This window comes from Chelonia mydas, chromosome 19 (genome assembly GCF_015237465.2).
Source record: "Chelonia mydas isolate rCheMyd1 chromosome 19, rCheMyd1.pri.v2, whole genome shotgun sequence".
Taxonomy (NCBI): domain Eukaryota; kingdom Metazoa; phylum Chordata; order Testudines; family Cheloniidae; genus Chelonia; species Chelonia mydas.
Window position 1 is genome coordinate 10,232,865 of NC_051259.2, and position 16,224 is coordinate 10,249,088.

The 16,224-nt window shown below is 49.3% G+C and overlaps 1 protein-coding gene across 7 annotated transcripts in view; it reads right to left on the minus strand.

Moving 5' to 3' along the window:
* Window positions 1–999: 999 nt before the first annotated feature.
* KDF1 (keratinocyte differentiation factor 1) overlaps window positions 1,000–16,224 on the minus strand; it is a 77,216-nt gene continuing 61,991 nt past the window's right edge. Inside the window, exons 1-4 of one of the 7 annotated variants that reach the window (XM_037881911.2) lie at window positions 15,352–15,581; window positions 9,853–10,970; window positions 8,470–8,544; window positions 1,000–7,860 (exon numbers count right to left, since the gene is read on the minus strand). In XM_037881911.2, coding sequence (XP_037737839.1) covers window positions 7,778–7,860; window positions 8,470–8,544; window positions 9,853–10,951 — 1,257 coding nt within the window. In that variant the 5' untranslated portion in view covers window positions 10,952–10,970; window positions 15,352–15,581 and the 3' untranslated portion in view covers window positions 1,000–7,777. Of the gene's footprint in view, window positions 7,861–8,365; window positions 8,545–9,852; window positions 10,971–15,292; window positions 15,582–16,224 lie in introns of those variants that run through there. The other 6 variants (XM_043532328.1, XM_043532327.1, XM_037881912.2 and 3 more) reach the window with 6 other exon arrangements.

The window sequence follows — 16,224 nt, forward strand, 5'->3', positions numbered from 1 at the left end:
GCTGTTTGGCGTGGCAAGCCTGGGAGGGAGGGAGAAGCCGAGCCGCGGCTCAGTTGTGGGAGGCGGCATTGGTGGAGTGGAGGAGAGCTGGGGCGGGGAGCGGTTCCTCTCCTCCCCCCCCCCCCGTTACTTCCTGCGCTCCTCCGTGACCCTCGCTCACCTCCACTCCACCTGTTCCCCTGAACGCACTGCCTCTCCCACACCTGGGAGGGACGGGGGAGAAGCGGAGCGGTGGCGTGTTCAGGGGAGCAGGCGGAGCGGAGGTGAGCTAGGGCGGGGGGTTTCAGGGGAAAGCCGTAGAAAGCAAGGGGCGGGGGGGGGGGGGGGAAATGTGGTACGCCTGGGGGAGGAGTCGGGGCCAGGGATTTGGGGAAGGGGTGGAATCGGGGGTGGTGGGACTCCTGCACCACCAGCAGGCACCTGGGATGGAGAACGGGCCTGGGGAGGCAGGAGGGAGCAGGACAGAGGCACATCCCTTAAATCAGAACTTTTTATAGGGAACCGGTTGTTAAGATTTTGGCAGCTCATCACTGCTTTGCTACAAAGCAGTCAATCATCTGGGTCAGTGCTGCCACCCCTTGGCAAAGAAAGGAGAATTCAGCACACAAGTATGTTAATACTAGTCACCATTCCCAAGCAGGTTTAACTTGAAAGGTGGTTTTCAAGATAGGGGCAATGTCCCCAGGCTCCCTGCCCTGCTGTGGACACTCAAACTGCATGCAGGAAGCACAACAAAATCAATCATCCTGTGACAGGAGCTGGAGTTGCCGAAGACAAGCATGCCTCCACGCAATAGAACTCTACAGAGAGCAGACAGGGGAGCGAGCTCTGCACTGTGCCTAGGTGACAGACAAGAGCAGGAACAACAGAAGCAGCCCAACACCCACAAAAGATCTACTCGAGCCTTGGGTTCAACAATGGTTCCTTAGGTCAGCAATTTATCATGCACCTCTTTGGCTATGTCTACACTGCAGCTAGGAGCAAGGCTCCCAGCCCGGGTAGAGACACTTACTAGCAGGGCTCGAGTTAGCATCCTAACAATTGTCATGTATACATTGGGGCTCTGGCTCTCAAGCCCACTTGACTTCCTAAGCTTCAGAGCCTGAACTCCAGCCCAAGCTGCAACATCCAGGCTAGCTCAGGCCCTGCTTGAATCTGGCTGCCTGGGCTGGGATGCTCACTCTCAGCTGCAGTGTAGACATATCCTCAGGGGGCCTCAGCTCTTCCCTTCCCACATATTTAGGCAAAGCCCTGAAGACTCTTTGTAGAGGTGTTTCCAGGCTGAAATACAATTCTCTCCCCCTCCCACTTTCCTTTTTCTAACACCAGCCCCTGGTGTAGCTTTTTAAGCTACATGTTTAAACAGTACGAGAAGCAAACCAGGCTGTGGTACTGCTTTATAAACAAACTATTCAATAGCGAAGCCTCGCAGGAGAAAGAACAAGTACTAGGCATTTAAAATCACTGCTTTTTAATTTGAACAGAGGCTGCAGCTCCCACTTTAAGGGGGGAAGCTAATAAGGACTGGGCTGGGAAAGGATCAAGGTAGAACAGTCCATTTTCCAACATCACTTTTTGACCACATGGAAAGAAACCATTCAGTCATTTTCAAGAGGTGGGTGGGTGAGAGGAACATGGCGTTTATTTGCTTTTCTTTGCATGCTCCAAACAGTAATTAAAAAAACACAGACCAGAGTTAGGGTTGCTAACCCTCCAGAATTGTCCCAGAGTCTCCAGGAATTAAAGATGTCATGTGATGAAACCTCCAGGAATACAATCAAAATTGCCAAACCTAACCAGAGTCTGTTCATTCACAGGAAGATCAATCGCTTTTTGCTAACTTTAACAAAATAAAACTGAATCACTGCCAAGGGGGTTGAAAGCAGGGGCCTGTGCATATAGAGTTGATTTTTGCACAAGGATGTTCTAGATTCATATGTATGCAGAGAAACACAGCCAGGATGAAGATGCTACCATGGGCTTGCGCCCACCCACTTCCCGGGTTTGCCAATAGGACCATGGTTGCTCAGGTCAATGACCTGCATGGTCCTGGATTTCTGCTAAGGGCATAGTCATGTGACAGATCATAAAATCTCTGAAGAGCGCCATTAGGTGGTTTTCCAATGGTGATTAAGACACATGCTCAGTAGAGACTTGCTATTTATTTCACTGAAAAACTTAACCAAAAAAACAAAGACGTCAACAGTGAAATAAAGATGCTGACTCAAGCTCCCAAAAGGAAGTAAATTCACAGGTGGTTTCCCAACATAACCTCAGTCCTGCTCCTGCTGATTTTAGCTGCATGTATGTTCATCATGAAGACCGCTTCGGGTTAAATCCACAGATATTTATGTAACTAACAGGTGTGAGACAATGAGATAGCACTGACACTTAGATTCATCATGAATCAGACTCTCTTTTAAGGAAACACCCATAAGTTGAAGGTTTTGTGAGCTCTCAACTGAGCGGTGGGAGGGGGGAAATCCTCTCTCACAGGTGTTCATTTAGACATTGGAGGTAAATGTATGTTAAAACCAGTCTGCCTAAAAATCCCTGTCCTCCTGTGTTGCTCAGCTCTTGGTCTCTTTTAGTGTTATGGCACGAGTTCCCTAGTCACCATATTCTTCCCAAAAGATCACTTGCCCCATTCAGTACCACGCCCAATACTGAAACTCAGAGTGGATCCAGATACAGCAACTAAGGTTAGGTCTACACTGACAACTGAATGACAAAACTTTTGTCTTTTAGAGGTGTTAAAAAAAACACAACAACCCTAAAAGACAAAAGTTTTTCCTCGACAAGCGTCAGCGTGAACTGCGTGTTGTCAGCAGGAGAGCTGCCGGCAAATGCCGTTCGTTGGGGGTGAAAGTTTTTTGTCAGCAGAAAAGGCGACAAACAGCAGCTATGCTAAAAGCTGTGTAGCGTAGGCACAGCCTAAGAAACTGCTGGACTGACAAACATGACAACTCTTCCAGTAGCAAAAAGATGTTGCAAATTCATTCAACACCCAGGCATGAATGGGGAGAACACAGCAGTCAAAAAACAAAGTGACACCCAGGCTCGGGAGTGAGAATTTAAAGCACTTTCACTGCTATTCTACAAGGAACCAAGAAGTGAGATGGATGCATTGTCAGATCTTTATTTTAAACAGTCTAAGGTGGCAGAAGACATCCTAGTTACTCCCTAGAAATATTCTGAGAACAGCAATTAATGAGGGTTTGGAACCAAGGGCCAGCTTGGTATGATTACATGGCTCTTTGGGGGCCGGGACATGTCTCACGATGTGGGTACAAAGTGGGTAACTTGATGGGCTCCCAATTGTGGGTGAGGCCTCTAGTCACGGCTGCAGTACAAATAAGTAATAACTTGAGTCACAGTTTTTAGGATGGCCTGGTGCGTCAAAAATATGCTTGATCACTAGTACAAAACAACAGAGCAATTCTGTGGTAATCAGCCGTTCCCCACCACTAATTCAAAATAAGCTAACCCCAAACAGGAAGCTGGCCAAACAGAAGGGAAACCTACTTGGGTCCCATAAAGCAGCTGGAAAAGAGTAAGTGGCGCATCCTAGAGTGGCTTTTTGTGAGGGGGCTGCCCTGTGATTAGCTGGCTGCAAGCTGTCGGGCCCTCTTCCAAAGCTGCTTCGAAACAGACTGGGATGGTGGAGAAGACATTCTGTGGCCAGAGCCCAGTTGCAGGACCCGGATGAGGCAGCTATTCAGAAAGCTGGCTGAAAGGCAGCTTAAGTTACTGCCACTTAAGAGGAGCTGGCCGTATTAGTTCTATATACCTGTTGCCCTGGTTCATCAATAAACCAGCTCTGTTCACAAGCAAAGGTTCTTCCCTGGCAGAGCCCTTCCAGCCAAGACCCACTGCCAGCCTAGAGCAAGGATTTTTTCCTCCCTTCATATTTTTTAAATGAAAATAAAGAACATTAAAAAGGAAGGCTGTCTCCCTGCAGGGGTCTGACTGGATATTTAGTGCCGGTGGAAGATGGCAGCTTGACAGGTCTACAGTCTGATGTCCTCTACTTAGCCCAACGGGTAAATGCAGTCCAAACGTCTTTCCCTGGACCTCCACATGGAGGGTCTATCTGCAGAAGCAAGTGGGGAGTTTGGTCTCAATCTTTTGCCTCTCTAGACAGAGAGCCGTAGCTCCCAAATGGAACAGGGGGTTGTGCTGGGAATCACTGGCTTGACACCTTGTTTCACACCAGCCACGCAACAGTGGGGAGTTTTCAATCATTACTGCCTGCAGCACCATTCAAATGGCAACTTAGATGTCGAAAGCTCCAGATTTCAGATCAGACTGAAAGGCTCCTAGCAACCCCTGACCTAACAAGGGGGATTTAAATCCCTCCCTCTCCCCAAACCAACCACCTTCCAATCCAACAATCGGGTCTCAATGGAGCCCCACTGTCACTAGGAAGTGTCTTGCAAAGAGGAGAAAGAAGGGTCTGGCACCAATTCTTACCACACCCCCATACCTTTGAAAAAGTGTATGACAAGGTAGTTACCCTACAAGCAGCCACACTCCCTCGTCTAATGACAAGGCTAGAGAGACATGGGAGTTCCTTTGACTGACCATCTCCCTCCCATCCCCTCCCCACCCCAAAAAAGGAGCGCGACAGCAGGTGCAGGAGCAGGACTTTGCAAACTAGCTGCTAGATGAGTAACTGACTTTAAAAAGGCAAAACTGGTCCTTCAAGTCAGAGGGTCAGGAGAACAAAAAGCTCTGACACCCCCACCCCCACCCCGCTTCATGAGGGTGTGGCTCCTCCAGATGGATTAAATGAGTACAAGATTTGGGGGTGGGGGGGAGAAGAGAGACACTGTAGAGAAGATTGGCCTCAGTTCTGTAGAATTGTCATTGACAGTGTCTCCCCTTTATTAACTCCCCCCCACACATTTCCCTGCACACAGACAGCTCCCAAGAGACTACTTTATTTACACAGACCCTCATTGCTCCCCAGACACCAGGCTGCATTAAATCAACTGGGGAAAAAAGATATACAGACTTAACACAATTGGTTAGTCTCTAAGGTGCCACAAGTACTCCTTTTCTTTTTGCGAATACAGACTAACATGGCTGTTACTCTGAAACCTGTCATTAACACAATGGTCAACCACAAGAGAAACTTCTAGCTGGAGCACTGCTGTCTGCCAGCTGCAGGGCACTACACACGCCCTTCTCTCCCAGACCCTTCAGCAAAGGATGTGCTTAAAATCTGCTTCAGGCTGAAATTTAAAGCATAATTAAATAGGGAGCAATTAAAAAAACAAAAAACAGAAAGACGGAGTCCGACATAACATACAACAGGTTTGCCAGTTTCAGGGATTGTTTTACACCTCCAACACCCACTGGTTTTTTCACTCGGAGTTTTAAGACGCATACATTGTCAGGCACCATTGGCATAGTGGCTGTATAAACAGTTGTAAAAGTCTGCTGTTGCATCTGGGCAACAGCCATTGGCAGCTCTTCCTGAAACTGCCTCGTCATAGGTGCTATATGGAACCAGTTTGTTCCAGCAGTAGGCGCCAGGCTACGTTGTCACGTAAATGTGCATTTAAAAAAAGCAAACTTATCCAAATACATATTTACAAACTAGTTCAGAAGCCAAGAGTCAGCAAGGCCCATCAAATGTAGTATGTAAAATATTACGTATTTACAGTCAGTCTCTGTTTGCCAGGAGTCAGGTCCTCACATGAACAAGCGGGAGGGCCTTTTCAAATTTACATTTCATTGCTTTAAAAACAAAGCCTAAGGAAATACAATCGAACTCACCAAAACTTCAGTGGCCCCCGCATTGCCAGACCATCCCTCTGAGCCCGCCAAAGGCCCAAACGTGGAACACAGCGCCACAAGAAAACACAGGCAAATGTGGAAGAAGCTTTGAAGTGATGTGGGATCAGTTATTTAGCCTAAATATCATTGCCGAGTCAAAACTGATTCATGAGCTAGTGTTTCTGATGTTTCAAGTGATATGATTGAATCTGTATTTTTTAAAAGCAAGTAATTTACAAGAACAGCAAGTAGGTCTGAGTGGGACTTAAATGTGGCTCAGGTGAATGGTATGTTTCAAAGGGGTTCTGTCCACAACTGGCAGCTATATAAGCCCTACTTAGTGAAGTGAGGAACCAAAAGCTCCAAATCTTTGAAAAGCACAGGAGGCAAACACAGGCTCTAGAGTCCCAACCTACAAGCTCAAGACACCTTTCCTTTGCTTAAGCACAGAAGTGCGGCATACACCAGGGCAAGAGCCCACCTTTGCCACTGTCTGTCTCTAGCAACACTGGACACCGGTTTCACTGCTGGTTAATTCCACCAACGAGCATTTCCTTTTCCCCTGCTAAGGCACCGAGGTGTATAAACAAATCTCACGGCTGGGTGTGTTTACTTTCTGATAAACGAGCCAGTGGAGATGCCAATGAGGTGCAGCCCTCAGGCTTCTGCAAAGCTGCAGCCCTCAAGGTCACCCAGTTTGCTGCCTTTAGGGTGGCCACAGCTCCTAGGAAAGAGGCTGAGTACACTGAACACCCCTGTGCGAAGGGGGGTGAGAGTCACATTTACACAGCAATAATCAGTTCCCTACATATACTACATGGAGAGTTCCCCCACAAAGCCCTTCTCCCTCCCTTTAAAGGCAACAGCAAAGTTTTCCAGGGAGCATTTCTAAGGAGCATTTAAGATCCCAAACACACAGGCAGAGTTACAGGGAGGACTGATTTGTAATTTTAAAAAAAGTCTGATCTTTCACTTACCTGCTAAGACCCAAGGTCAGGGCTTTCTCCAGCAGTTCATGTGATCACCAAGGGCTATGTAAGCCTTGGCAGGTGAGTGAGGGAAAAGCTGATTGGCAAATGAGTTATAAATCAACACCTTTGTCTATTTAATACCTCATGTCAGTGGTTCTCACCAGACTGGCAGTGATTTAAAGTTGTTATTCAATGGTTGCACGATAACCTGAGAGACAAGAGTTGGGTCGCAGTCCAGTTAGTCTCGTCAACAAGTTGTCCACATTGTAGTTAGCATTAATTGGCTTGGTTGCTTTGTTGGCACCCACTACAAAGAGGCCAAGGATTAAATGAACCCTGAAGGCTGAACTACCCTCTCTTTTCTGAGGTGGTCCCTCCAGGACAGGTGTAAGGCACTTTGTCAAGAAAGCTTGTCTGGCTACTGTGCCTAGAGGACTCAGCCTCTGGGACAATCAAGGCCAGCAACGGTAAGTAGACATCTGGGATCTTAAACGGGTGTTCTTACAGCCTTGGAGTTCACCTCAACAGAATTGCTGCAAATGTAAAGACATTCCTATCATCAACAAAGCTACACAACATACATTAACATCTACAGTACCAGAAGGGCAAAAACTGTACAGCTGACTCTTGGAGCTGGGCAACAGCTGGATGTCTGGTTGGGTACTAAAACTGCACTCCAAGAGTGGAAGTAGTACCGCAAGTTCCCACAAAGGCAGAACATGTTCCCTTTGTCAGTATCCCCTTGTCCATCTTCTGTTCCCAGAACTCACATCCCACTGTCTGAATAAGTTCACTAGATTCATGGTCCATTTCCTCAAGGTTCTGTTATGATCCCCCACACACAGAAAAATAATCCAATACACCCCACAGACTGAGGGGCAAGTTGAACTTTAACAAGGGAAAAGAGAACTGAAGAAAATAAAGTGGCATAGCATGTTCTATATGAAAAGAGATGAGGAACTCTGTTTGCTGTAAGGCCCAGCGACCTCTCCCGCCACAGAGTCCTGCCTCGGTCCATTATTCTAACAGTAAACCTGAAGCAGCGGTGCTCCAGACGAATCAGTCTCTGTGTCCTGGTAGGAGGAAGCTCTGCTCATTGGAGACCCTTGGGAAAAAAAAAAAGGGGGGGGGGGAATAAGTTCAAATAAAATGGCACAGACTGCAGCAGCAAAATCCTCAGGAGCTAGACAGATACAGCTGCCATGAAGGGGCTTACGTATGGCGAGGGAAGAGAAAGCAGCTGACGCCCTCAGGCAGGGAACAGCCCAGAGTATCAGAGGCAACTTTCAGAAGAGATCCTGTCACTTCACACACACAGGGGAACTAGCAGCTCAGCCTACGGCCGCTCTCTGATGCAAAACATTAAAAGCAATATGGGAGAGGAACAGAGCCCAAGGCATCTGCTGGTAAATAATTCCCCCCTGCTGCTTCACTTCACTGTAAGTTACCCTCAGGCTGAAGTCAAAATCCCATCCTAACTATGCTTTCACTTCCCTTCAAACTTTGTCAAGAGGTTTGGGGACTGAAAACCCTCAGGCTTGGTCTCAGGCCCCAGGAGAAAAGAGTATGCGTGTACGTACATACGTACTAGCCTGGGTCCTCCCAATGAAGGAAATGGCCTCTATTCAACAAGTGCCGCATCCCAAAGTCACAGATGGAAGCTGGAAGAGCTGTAACCTTTGCTTTCTCACTATGACAGAGACAGAGGTGTTACCTGCAGCGCTGAACCGCCTCATGTTCCTGGCTATCACATCTGCTGTGGTTTCCTCCGATATCTGCACAGCCAAATCTGGAAAGAGAATTCAGAAGTGCTGAGAGGGGAGAGACTGAAGGTGTATATGGTGCCATGAGCAGACAAACCTGCCAGCAACATATAAAGTTCTCTCCCAACAGCCACTATCATTTGCATGTATCCAGCTGAGTATTAGGACTAAGCTCACTACTTCTTTATTCTTTAGTTTTAAGAAACATTCTTGTGTCTCTGACAACTATTGAAATACAATAAAGGAACAGCAACCCTATAACTAAGTAACCAGTGAGCCCAAAAATAGAATAGTCTTACTTCTTCCCCATCACATCCAACAATATTTGCTTCTTCAAGAGCCCTAAGACAGCGCGCCTTGTGGCATGTCCCGGAGGTGAGCAGTTTCAGGTACTCGGACAGGGGGTGAACATTCCAAAGAAAGAGGCCCTCCCACTCTGTCAGCAGCTCCCCCTTTTCTTTTAGGGTTAGGCAGCACTTGAGATACTTGCAGGTAACTAACACCTAAGAGAAGAACGATAGGGGACAAGCTAGTGACCGGCCTCAATGTGCAGTTCAGAAGTCTGGAAGTGTATACGGTTACGTTACTGGACTCTAAGTTAAGGGTGAGAGGGGGGGAAGGAAAGGCTTTCCGGAAATGGAATGAAAGAGATTAGAAAATTAACATGGTGAAACCCCACCACACACACCCAGCCAGTTTTCCAAGACTGTTGATAAACAATTGTTTCAGATTTGTTACTAGATTGGGAAAGTTCCTTCATGCTACGGGCAGAGAAACTGAGATTCCTTTGGCTTGAGAATGAGACATGGGGAAGAAAGCATCAGGAGGTGAACATTATCCAAGAACAACATTGGCCAAGCTTAATTAAGAAGGCCAGCTTACTAGCCTTAGTGGAAGTGCTCTGGCATGTGCCAGATCTGATCATCCCAGTGACCTGAGTTTGACTCATGGCCTGGCTTCCTAAGATGAGGTTAGGGAGGAGAGCCAGGACTAGCACAGAACCAGCATGGCCAGCCCCTTATATCACTGAGCACAAACCCCTCTGGCAGAGTAAAGTATGGTGAGTTATCGAGAAGGATACTAGCTGCAAAGTGGGTTCTCAGGGACTTGGACAGTATTAAGTGGCTATCTTCAGGATTTAGAAGGGGAATAAGGATCCCCCTAACTCAGGAAAATAACCTTGATGCTACAGTTCAGTTTCCAACTCCACTCCCTGCAAACTCCAAAGTAGGAGCTCTCACAAGACCAGGGTTTCCATATCCCAAGCTGAACCCAGCTCTCAAACACTGGGAGCTGAGCTGCAAAGCTAGTGTGGACAAGGGACTAGAACGTACCGTCTTGGCTGGGGATTAGGGATTCCAGCATGGTTTCATTGCCGCTGTCCGGTGGGTTTCCTCTGCTCATCTTCTCCTCGTGGCTCTTGGTGGCAGGAATGGAAATGGGGGGCCGGACCCTGCTCTTCCGGGTGCTGATGCGTATAATGCCTCGGACTAGCCTGCACTCAGCATCCTGCTCATCCAGGTTGTAGTCCTGAGTGATGCTATTAATCAGGTCTGAGATCTTGTTGGTCTTCTCCAGGAAGACTGTGTCTGATGTGCACTTGGCCAGCTCATCAATCTGGTGGACGCTGAAGAGCTCTGTCAGTTTCTTGAAGATCAAGACATCAATCTCTTTGCTGGACATAGAGCTGCTCAACTCACTGAGATCCAGATCAGACTCATGGAAGGAGTAATACTCCTCCGAGCTCCGGTGGCTGCTGGGGAGTGGTGGCTTTTCTATGCTGTTTCTGAAGGTCTTCTCTGGCAGGGGCTCTTTGTAGCACGAATCTGCATCTGTATGGTTGCCAGGGCTCCGGTTCGGATAGACAGGGATCCCCTTCAGTTTCACATCTGGGTAGCTGAAGCTGCTCCCCATGGTGTTCTTTTTGATCTGGTTCCCATTCTTTTCAACAGGGGAGATGTTGGCAGGGCTGTTGCTAGGCACACGTCCATTTTGCTCTCTGTTTCTTCCATCATCAGTTGAAGTCTCCGTGTGACCCATGCAGGGGATGTGAATGCTGCAATTCTTAAAGCAGCCCCCACAGGCCACTATACAGCAGAGAACAGCCTTGGAGGCGTTCCAGGCCTGAGACAAAGAAAGACAGCACAAGCTCTGGGTCTGGGGAGCCTCTGCTGTGCCAGAAATAAAGGTAATTGTTTCTGCCTCCCTCCCGTTGGAGTCTTTGAGGTCAGCTTTGCGGGCTCTCCTGTCCCGTGCTTGCTGTGCCAACTTGCGGCTCTGTTTGAGTTCAGGTGTGGATTTGCTAAACACCTCCAGGCTGATGTCACACTCTTTGGATGGGTTGATCCTTTGGGGCACAGCATCCTGGTGGGATAGGTTCATCCGGTGCTTGCTGGTTATTTCTTGGGGGTGTCTTGTTCTCCTGCCCAGCATGGCTCACCACCTCAGGCACCTGAAGAACAAGAAGGTCTCATGTCAAATTTAGAGCCATTGTCACAGTAACTTTGTCTCCAGCCAGCGTCTAAGAATCATCAGAGAAGGACGACACCTGGATCATCTAGCCCAGTGGTTCTCAAACTGTGGGTGTGGACCCCATAGTGGGTTGCGACCTGTTTTAATGGGGTCACCAGGGCTGGCATTAGACTTGCTGGGGTCTGGGGCTAAAGCTGAAGACTGAGGGCTTCAAGCCCTGGGCGGCAGGGCTCCGGCTTCGGCCCGTGGAGAAAGGGCTCAGGTTACAGGCCCCCCACCAAGGGCTGAAGCCCTCGGGCTTTGACCCCACCACCCTAGGCAGTGAGACTCAAGCAGGCTCAGGCTTCGGTCCCCTCTCCTGGGGTCATGTAGTAATTTTTGTTGTCAGAACGGGGTCATGGTGCAATGAAGTTTGAGAACCACTGCCCAACCCCTGTCCAGGGCAATGTTCCCTGCAGTACTTTTACTAGTGCTTTAAACATCGAGTTTTAAGTGCCTTCCAAAAGGAAGCAGAAAGTCAGAAAAGCCACTTATTTTTTAAAATGCTACTTTTAGCGGCATCAGAGTCACTATAACCTTCAGAAGATGCTTCCCAGCATACATGGAAGGAGATTCAGACTCTGAAGTTGTTCAGAAGGCGGGTGGTCCCTGGGTTTAGCAGGCCAATGCTTGAGCCACTGAGCTATCCCTCCCCTCATCTTTGGAAGCTTTTAAAAATGAGTTGGACAAACACCTGTTCGGGATGGACTAGGTTTACTTGGTCCTTCCTCAGTGCAGGGGGATGGACTTGATGGCCCCTCAAGGTCCCTTCCAGCCCTACATTTCTAGGATTCTAATATCAAATATTTGCTCCGTATATAGGTACTTATAGGTATTGGGATCAAGTCACCCCTTAGCCTTCTCTTTGTTAAGCTAAACAGATTGAGCTCCATGAGTCTATCGCTATAAGGCATGCTTTTCAATCCTTTAATCATTTTTGCAGATCTCTTCAGAACCCTCTGTATTACGTATCAACATCCTTCTTATAATGTAGACACCAGAACTGGACACAGTATTCCAACAGTGGTCACATCAGTGTCAAATACAAAGGTAATATAACCTCCCTACTCCTACCCTAACTAGGGCGACCACTGCCACTTTTTAAAAGTAGCCCTGCCAAAGTAACTGACATGGGGACTGGGAGTGCTTGGCAGATATTTATACATTGGGGACAAGCTTCCCTAGCCTCCGTGCCGCTGTTTTCCATGGACATTTTGGCTTCATTAGCCTTGGCTGATACTTATGTATCTTGCAGTGTTGTAGCTGGGTTGGTCCCAGGATATAAAAGAGACAAGGTGAGTGAAGCAGTATCTTTTACTGGACCACCTTCTGTTGGTGAAAGAGACGCGCTTTTGAGCGACACAGAGCTCTTCTTCAGGCCATCTGGTCTCACCTATGTATTTTATAAGATTAACACACACCCTGAGAGTTCCCCTTCCCTGACTCCTAGACATTTTAAATATAAAAACTCAGATAGCACCTTCTGAAAAAGAGGATAAGCACCCCCAGCTCGCATTGCCTTCACTGGGAGCTGTGGGTGTTCGGCACTGTTGAGTCAGGCCATCAGCTTTTGCTCAATTTCATCAAGTTTTCATGCACCAAAAAACCCATCTGAGCTGATCAAATTCTCCAAGTGGAGAGCCATTACCGGTCAGCAGGAAGACAGATTAGTCATAATACAGAGGTCATGTTAAAAGAATGACATATATCCAAAGCCCATAAAGTAATGGTCATTTATATAGCGCTTAGTATCCTGAGGTTTCAAAGTGTCTTATAAAGTGGGTATTATTGCCACTGCAGAAGAAAAAATATCTGAGGCACAGCAGTTAAATGACTTATCTAAGGTTGTGCAAAATACAGTGTCAGGGATAGAACCTATCTCCTGCTCACATCCTGTGCTCAATCCATTAGATCACAGCTGCACACTGTATTCACCACAAGATCACAAGTTTAAGACTATAAAGACTTCTCAACCAACACAGATATCAAACTACAGTCAAAGCCCAACTACCAGGATTCCAAAGACGTGTTCCCTTTGACCGTAAGCCCAGATGCTAAATTGTAACCAGCTGCATAACAATGGAAAATAAATATTTGGGTTAAAACCCACTTGCCAAATTGACACTGACAATGAAGTTGGTAGCCTTCTTCCTCCTCAAGCATCAATCTTATTTGAACCAACAAGATCCTTCTAAAGAGGTTAAGCATCCATTTCAGAAGAATGGTATTTGTGAGTAGTTGGAACTTCTAATTATCCAGGGTTTAAGATCTTCCTTGTTGAGAGGGAGAGGAAATCTCCTTCAAAATCAGTTATAAGAACGAGCTGAATTATCAAGTATTAAGGGGTCGCAGTGTTAGTCTGTATCCACAAAAACAATAAGGAGTCCGGTGGCACCTTAAAGACTAACCGATTTATTTGGGCATAAGTTTTCATGGGTAAAAAACCACTTCTTCAGTTGCATGCATCTGAAGAAGTGGTTTTTTACCCAGGAAAGCTTATGCCCAAATAAATCGGTTAGTCTTTAAGGTGCCACCGGACTCCTTGTTATTTTAGCTGAATTATCGAAACAAGTAAGCCAATAACCAGGCTGGCCACAGCTTTGACTCATCCCTATCTAGTACTGGAGGATTTGGAAACACTGGATAAAAGGGGGCCTTTCAGAACATCCAAACTGCTGTATTTCAAATTTAATCCTTTCTTGATTTCTAATGTGACCTGCATCCAAACACACACAACCCTCAATAGCTTTTACAGTTTCTTCAAAAACCACATTGCTGCCATGGTTCAAACCTGCCTTACAGTGGTTTTGCTGACAGTAGATTGGGCCTCAGGACATCCAGGTTCTATTCCCAGCTCTACCACTTATTTGCTGGGCAATCTGGGGCAAGTCACTTTGCTGCTGTGCCTTAGTTTCCCCTCCCACCTCACATCTGTCTTGTCTATTTAGATCAAAAGCTCCTCTCTCACTATACGTTTGTACATTAGCACAATGGAGTTGCCAATCTCAGTTGGCGATCCTAGACACCACTGTTGTACAAATCATAATAAACTGTTCATTCTCCTGAAGATTCACTACAGACAAATTTCAGAGTAGCAGCCGTGTTAGTCTGTAGTCGCAAAAAGAAAAGGAGTACTTGTGGCACCTTAGAGACTAACCAATTTATTTGAGCATAAGCTTTCGTGAGCTACAGCTCACTTCATCGGATGCAGTGAACTGTAGCTCATGAAAGCTTATGCTCAAATAAATTGGTTAATCTCTAAGGTGCTACAAGTCCTCCTTGTCTTTTTGCGACTAGAGACAAAGTTATTTTCACATAAACGGAGGTACATCTACCTCTGACACAAACACCTTGGGCGTTCCCAACAACACAGCACACTGCTACTTTTTAAAAACTTAACTAAAAATATTTTCCAAAGAAAGAGTAACAGACGTGCATCTAGTGTAGCGATGGCACTGTAGGTATTGGGTCCACAGCAGCTCTTTCAGAGGACAGGACATGAAGTGGCAACGGCTGCACTGGCGTTTGTGGTTCCAGTCAATCACACCCTCCCTAGAAAGCTGATCACATTTCTTGAACACACACACCAGATCTGTCATCCCACATGGAGCTCAGGACCCTCCCAAGCCCAGCAACACAAAGGGAGCACAACATGCGTGTCCCCCCCGCCCCCAGAGCGAGCAGGCTGGGGGAGGCAGGGAGGGGGACACAGAGTGCTTGGGTGAATGTCACATCATCAAACAGGCAGCCTGGTGGGGGTGTGTGTGTGTGTGTGTGGGGGGGGTGTTGGAGAAGGGCTGTCACAAGGAGCGGAGACCGATTCAGCGGGGAGGGGGAAGGAGAGGTCCCCCTGCCTCAAGGCAGCGAGGAATCCGCGGCTTTGGATCCCACGAGGCCGGTGGGTTACACCCTCTGGTCCGCGGACCCCTGGGGGGGCTGCGCACGATGCCTACGATCTCCACAGGGGCCCGCACCTCCGTCGGGGGCCCGCAAACGACACCCAACCGCTGCCCGCGGCACACAAATCCCCAGCCCCCGAGCAGAGGCGGGAGAACCCCGCCCCGGCTCCAAGGGCCCCCGCTCCCCCCGCGCGGGGTCTGAACGGCTCCCCCGGGGCGGCCCCCGCCGGCGGGGTCTCTGAGGTGAGTCTGGGGCGCCCCGAGCCGGGCAGGGGCGGGGCCCGCCCCCCCGCAGTGTGTCGGGGGAGGAGCGACCTGGGCAGGGCGGGGCCTGCTCCCCCCAGACGCGGGGGGGGGGGCTCACCAAGCGGGTCCCCTCGCGCCGGGGGGGGGGTCGCTGGCCAGGCCCGGCCCTGGAGTTACCTGTGCCGAGCCAGGTGAACGGCGTCCGGCCCCTCCCTCACCTGAGCCAGGTGAGACCATGTGACCCGCCGCTACGGGCTGCCGCTCGGGACACGCTTCTCGGAGAGGCGAAGCTCCTCCCCGCCCCGCGGACGAGGGCCCAGGGACTGAGCTCCTGGGCCCTGCACCCAGCCTCTCGCCCCCGCCCCGCCGGGGACCTCCCGCTTCTCCGGGCCGGACCCTCCCAGCCACGGACCCCGGGATCCCCAGCCACTGATTTCCTCCCGCTCTGGGACTGACCCCCACCGGGACCCCCAAACGGGAGTGGCCCCCCCCCAGACACTGACACCCCCAGGACCCCTAACTGGGACTGACTCCCCCCCATTCCTCCCAGACACTGACCCCCATCGGGACCCCCAAACGGGAGTGACCCCCCCAGACACTGACACCCCCTGGGACCCCTAACCGGGACTGACTCCCCCAGACACTGACACCCCCAGGACCCCCAAACAGGACTGACTCCCCCCCGACACTGACACCCCCGGGACCCCCAACTGGGACTGACCCCCCCCCCAGACACTGACACCCCCTGGGATCCTTAACAGGGACTGATCCCCCCCAGACACTGACACGCCCGGAGCCCCAAACAGGACTGACTCCCCCCAGACACTGACACTCCCGGGACCCCCAACTGGGACTGACCCCCTCCCAGACACTGACACCCCCTGGGATCCTTAACAGGGACTGATCCCCCCCAGACACTGACACCCCCGGAGCCCCAAACAGGACTGACCCCCCCCCAGACACTGACACCTCCCCAGGACCCCTAACCGGGACTGACTCCTCCCAATCATTGCTCCTGCCCCCCCCCCCCATGGAGTGTCCACCAAACCC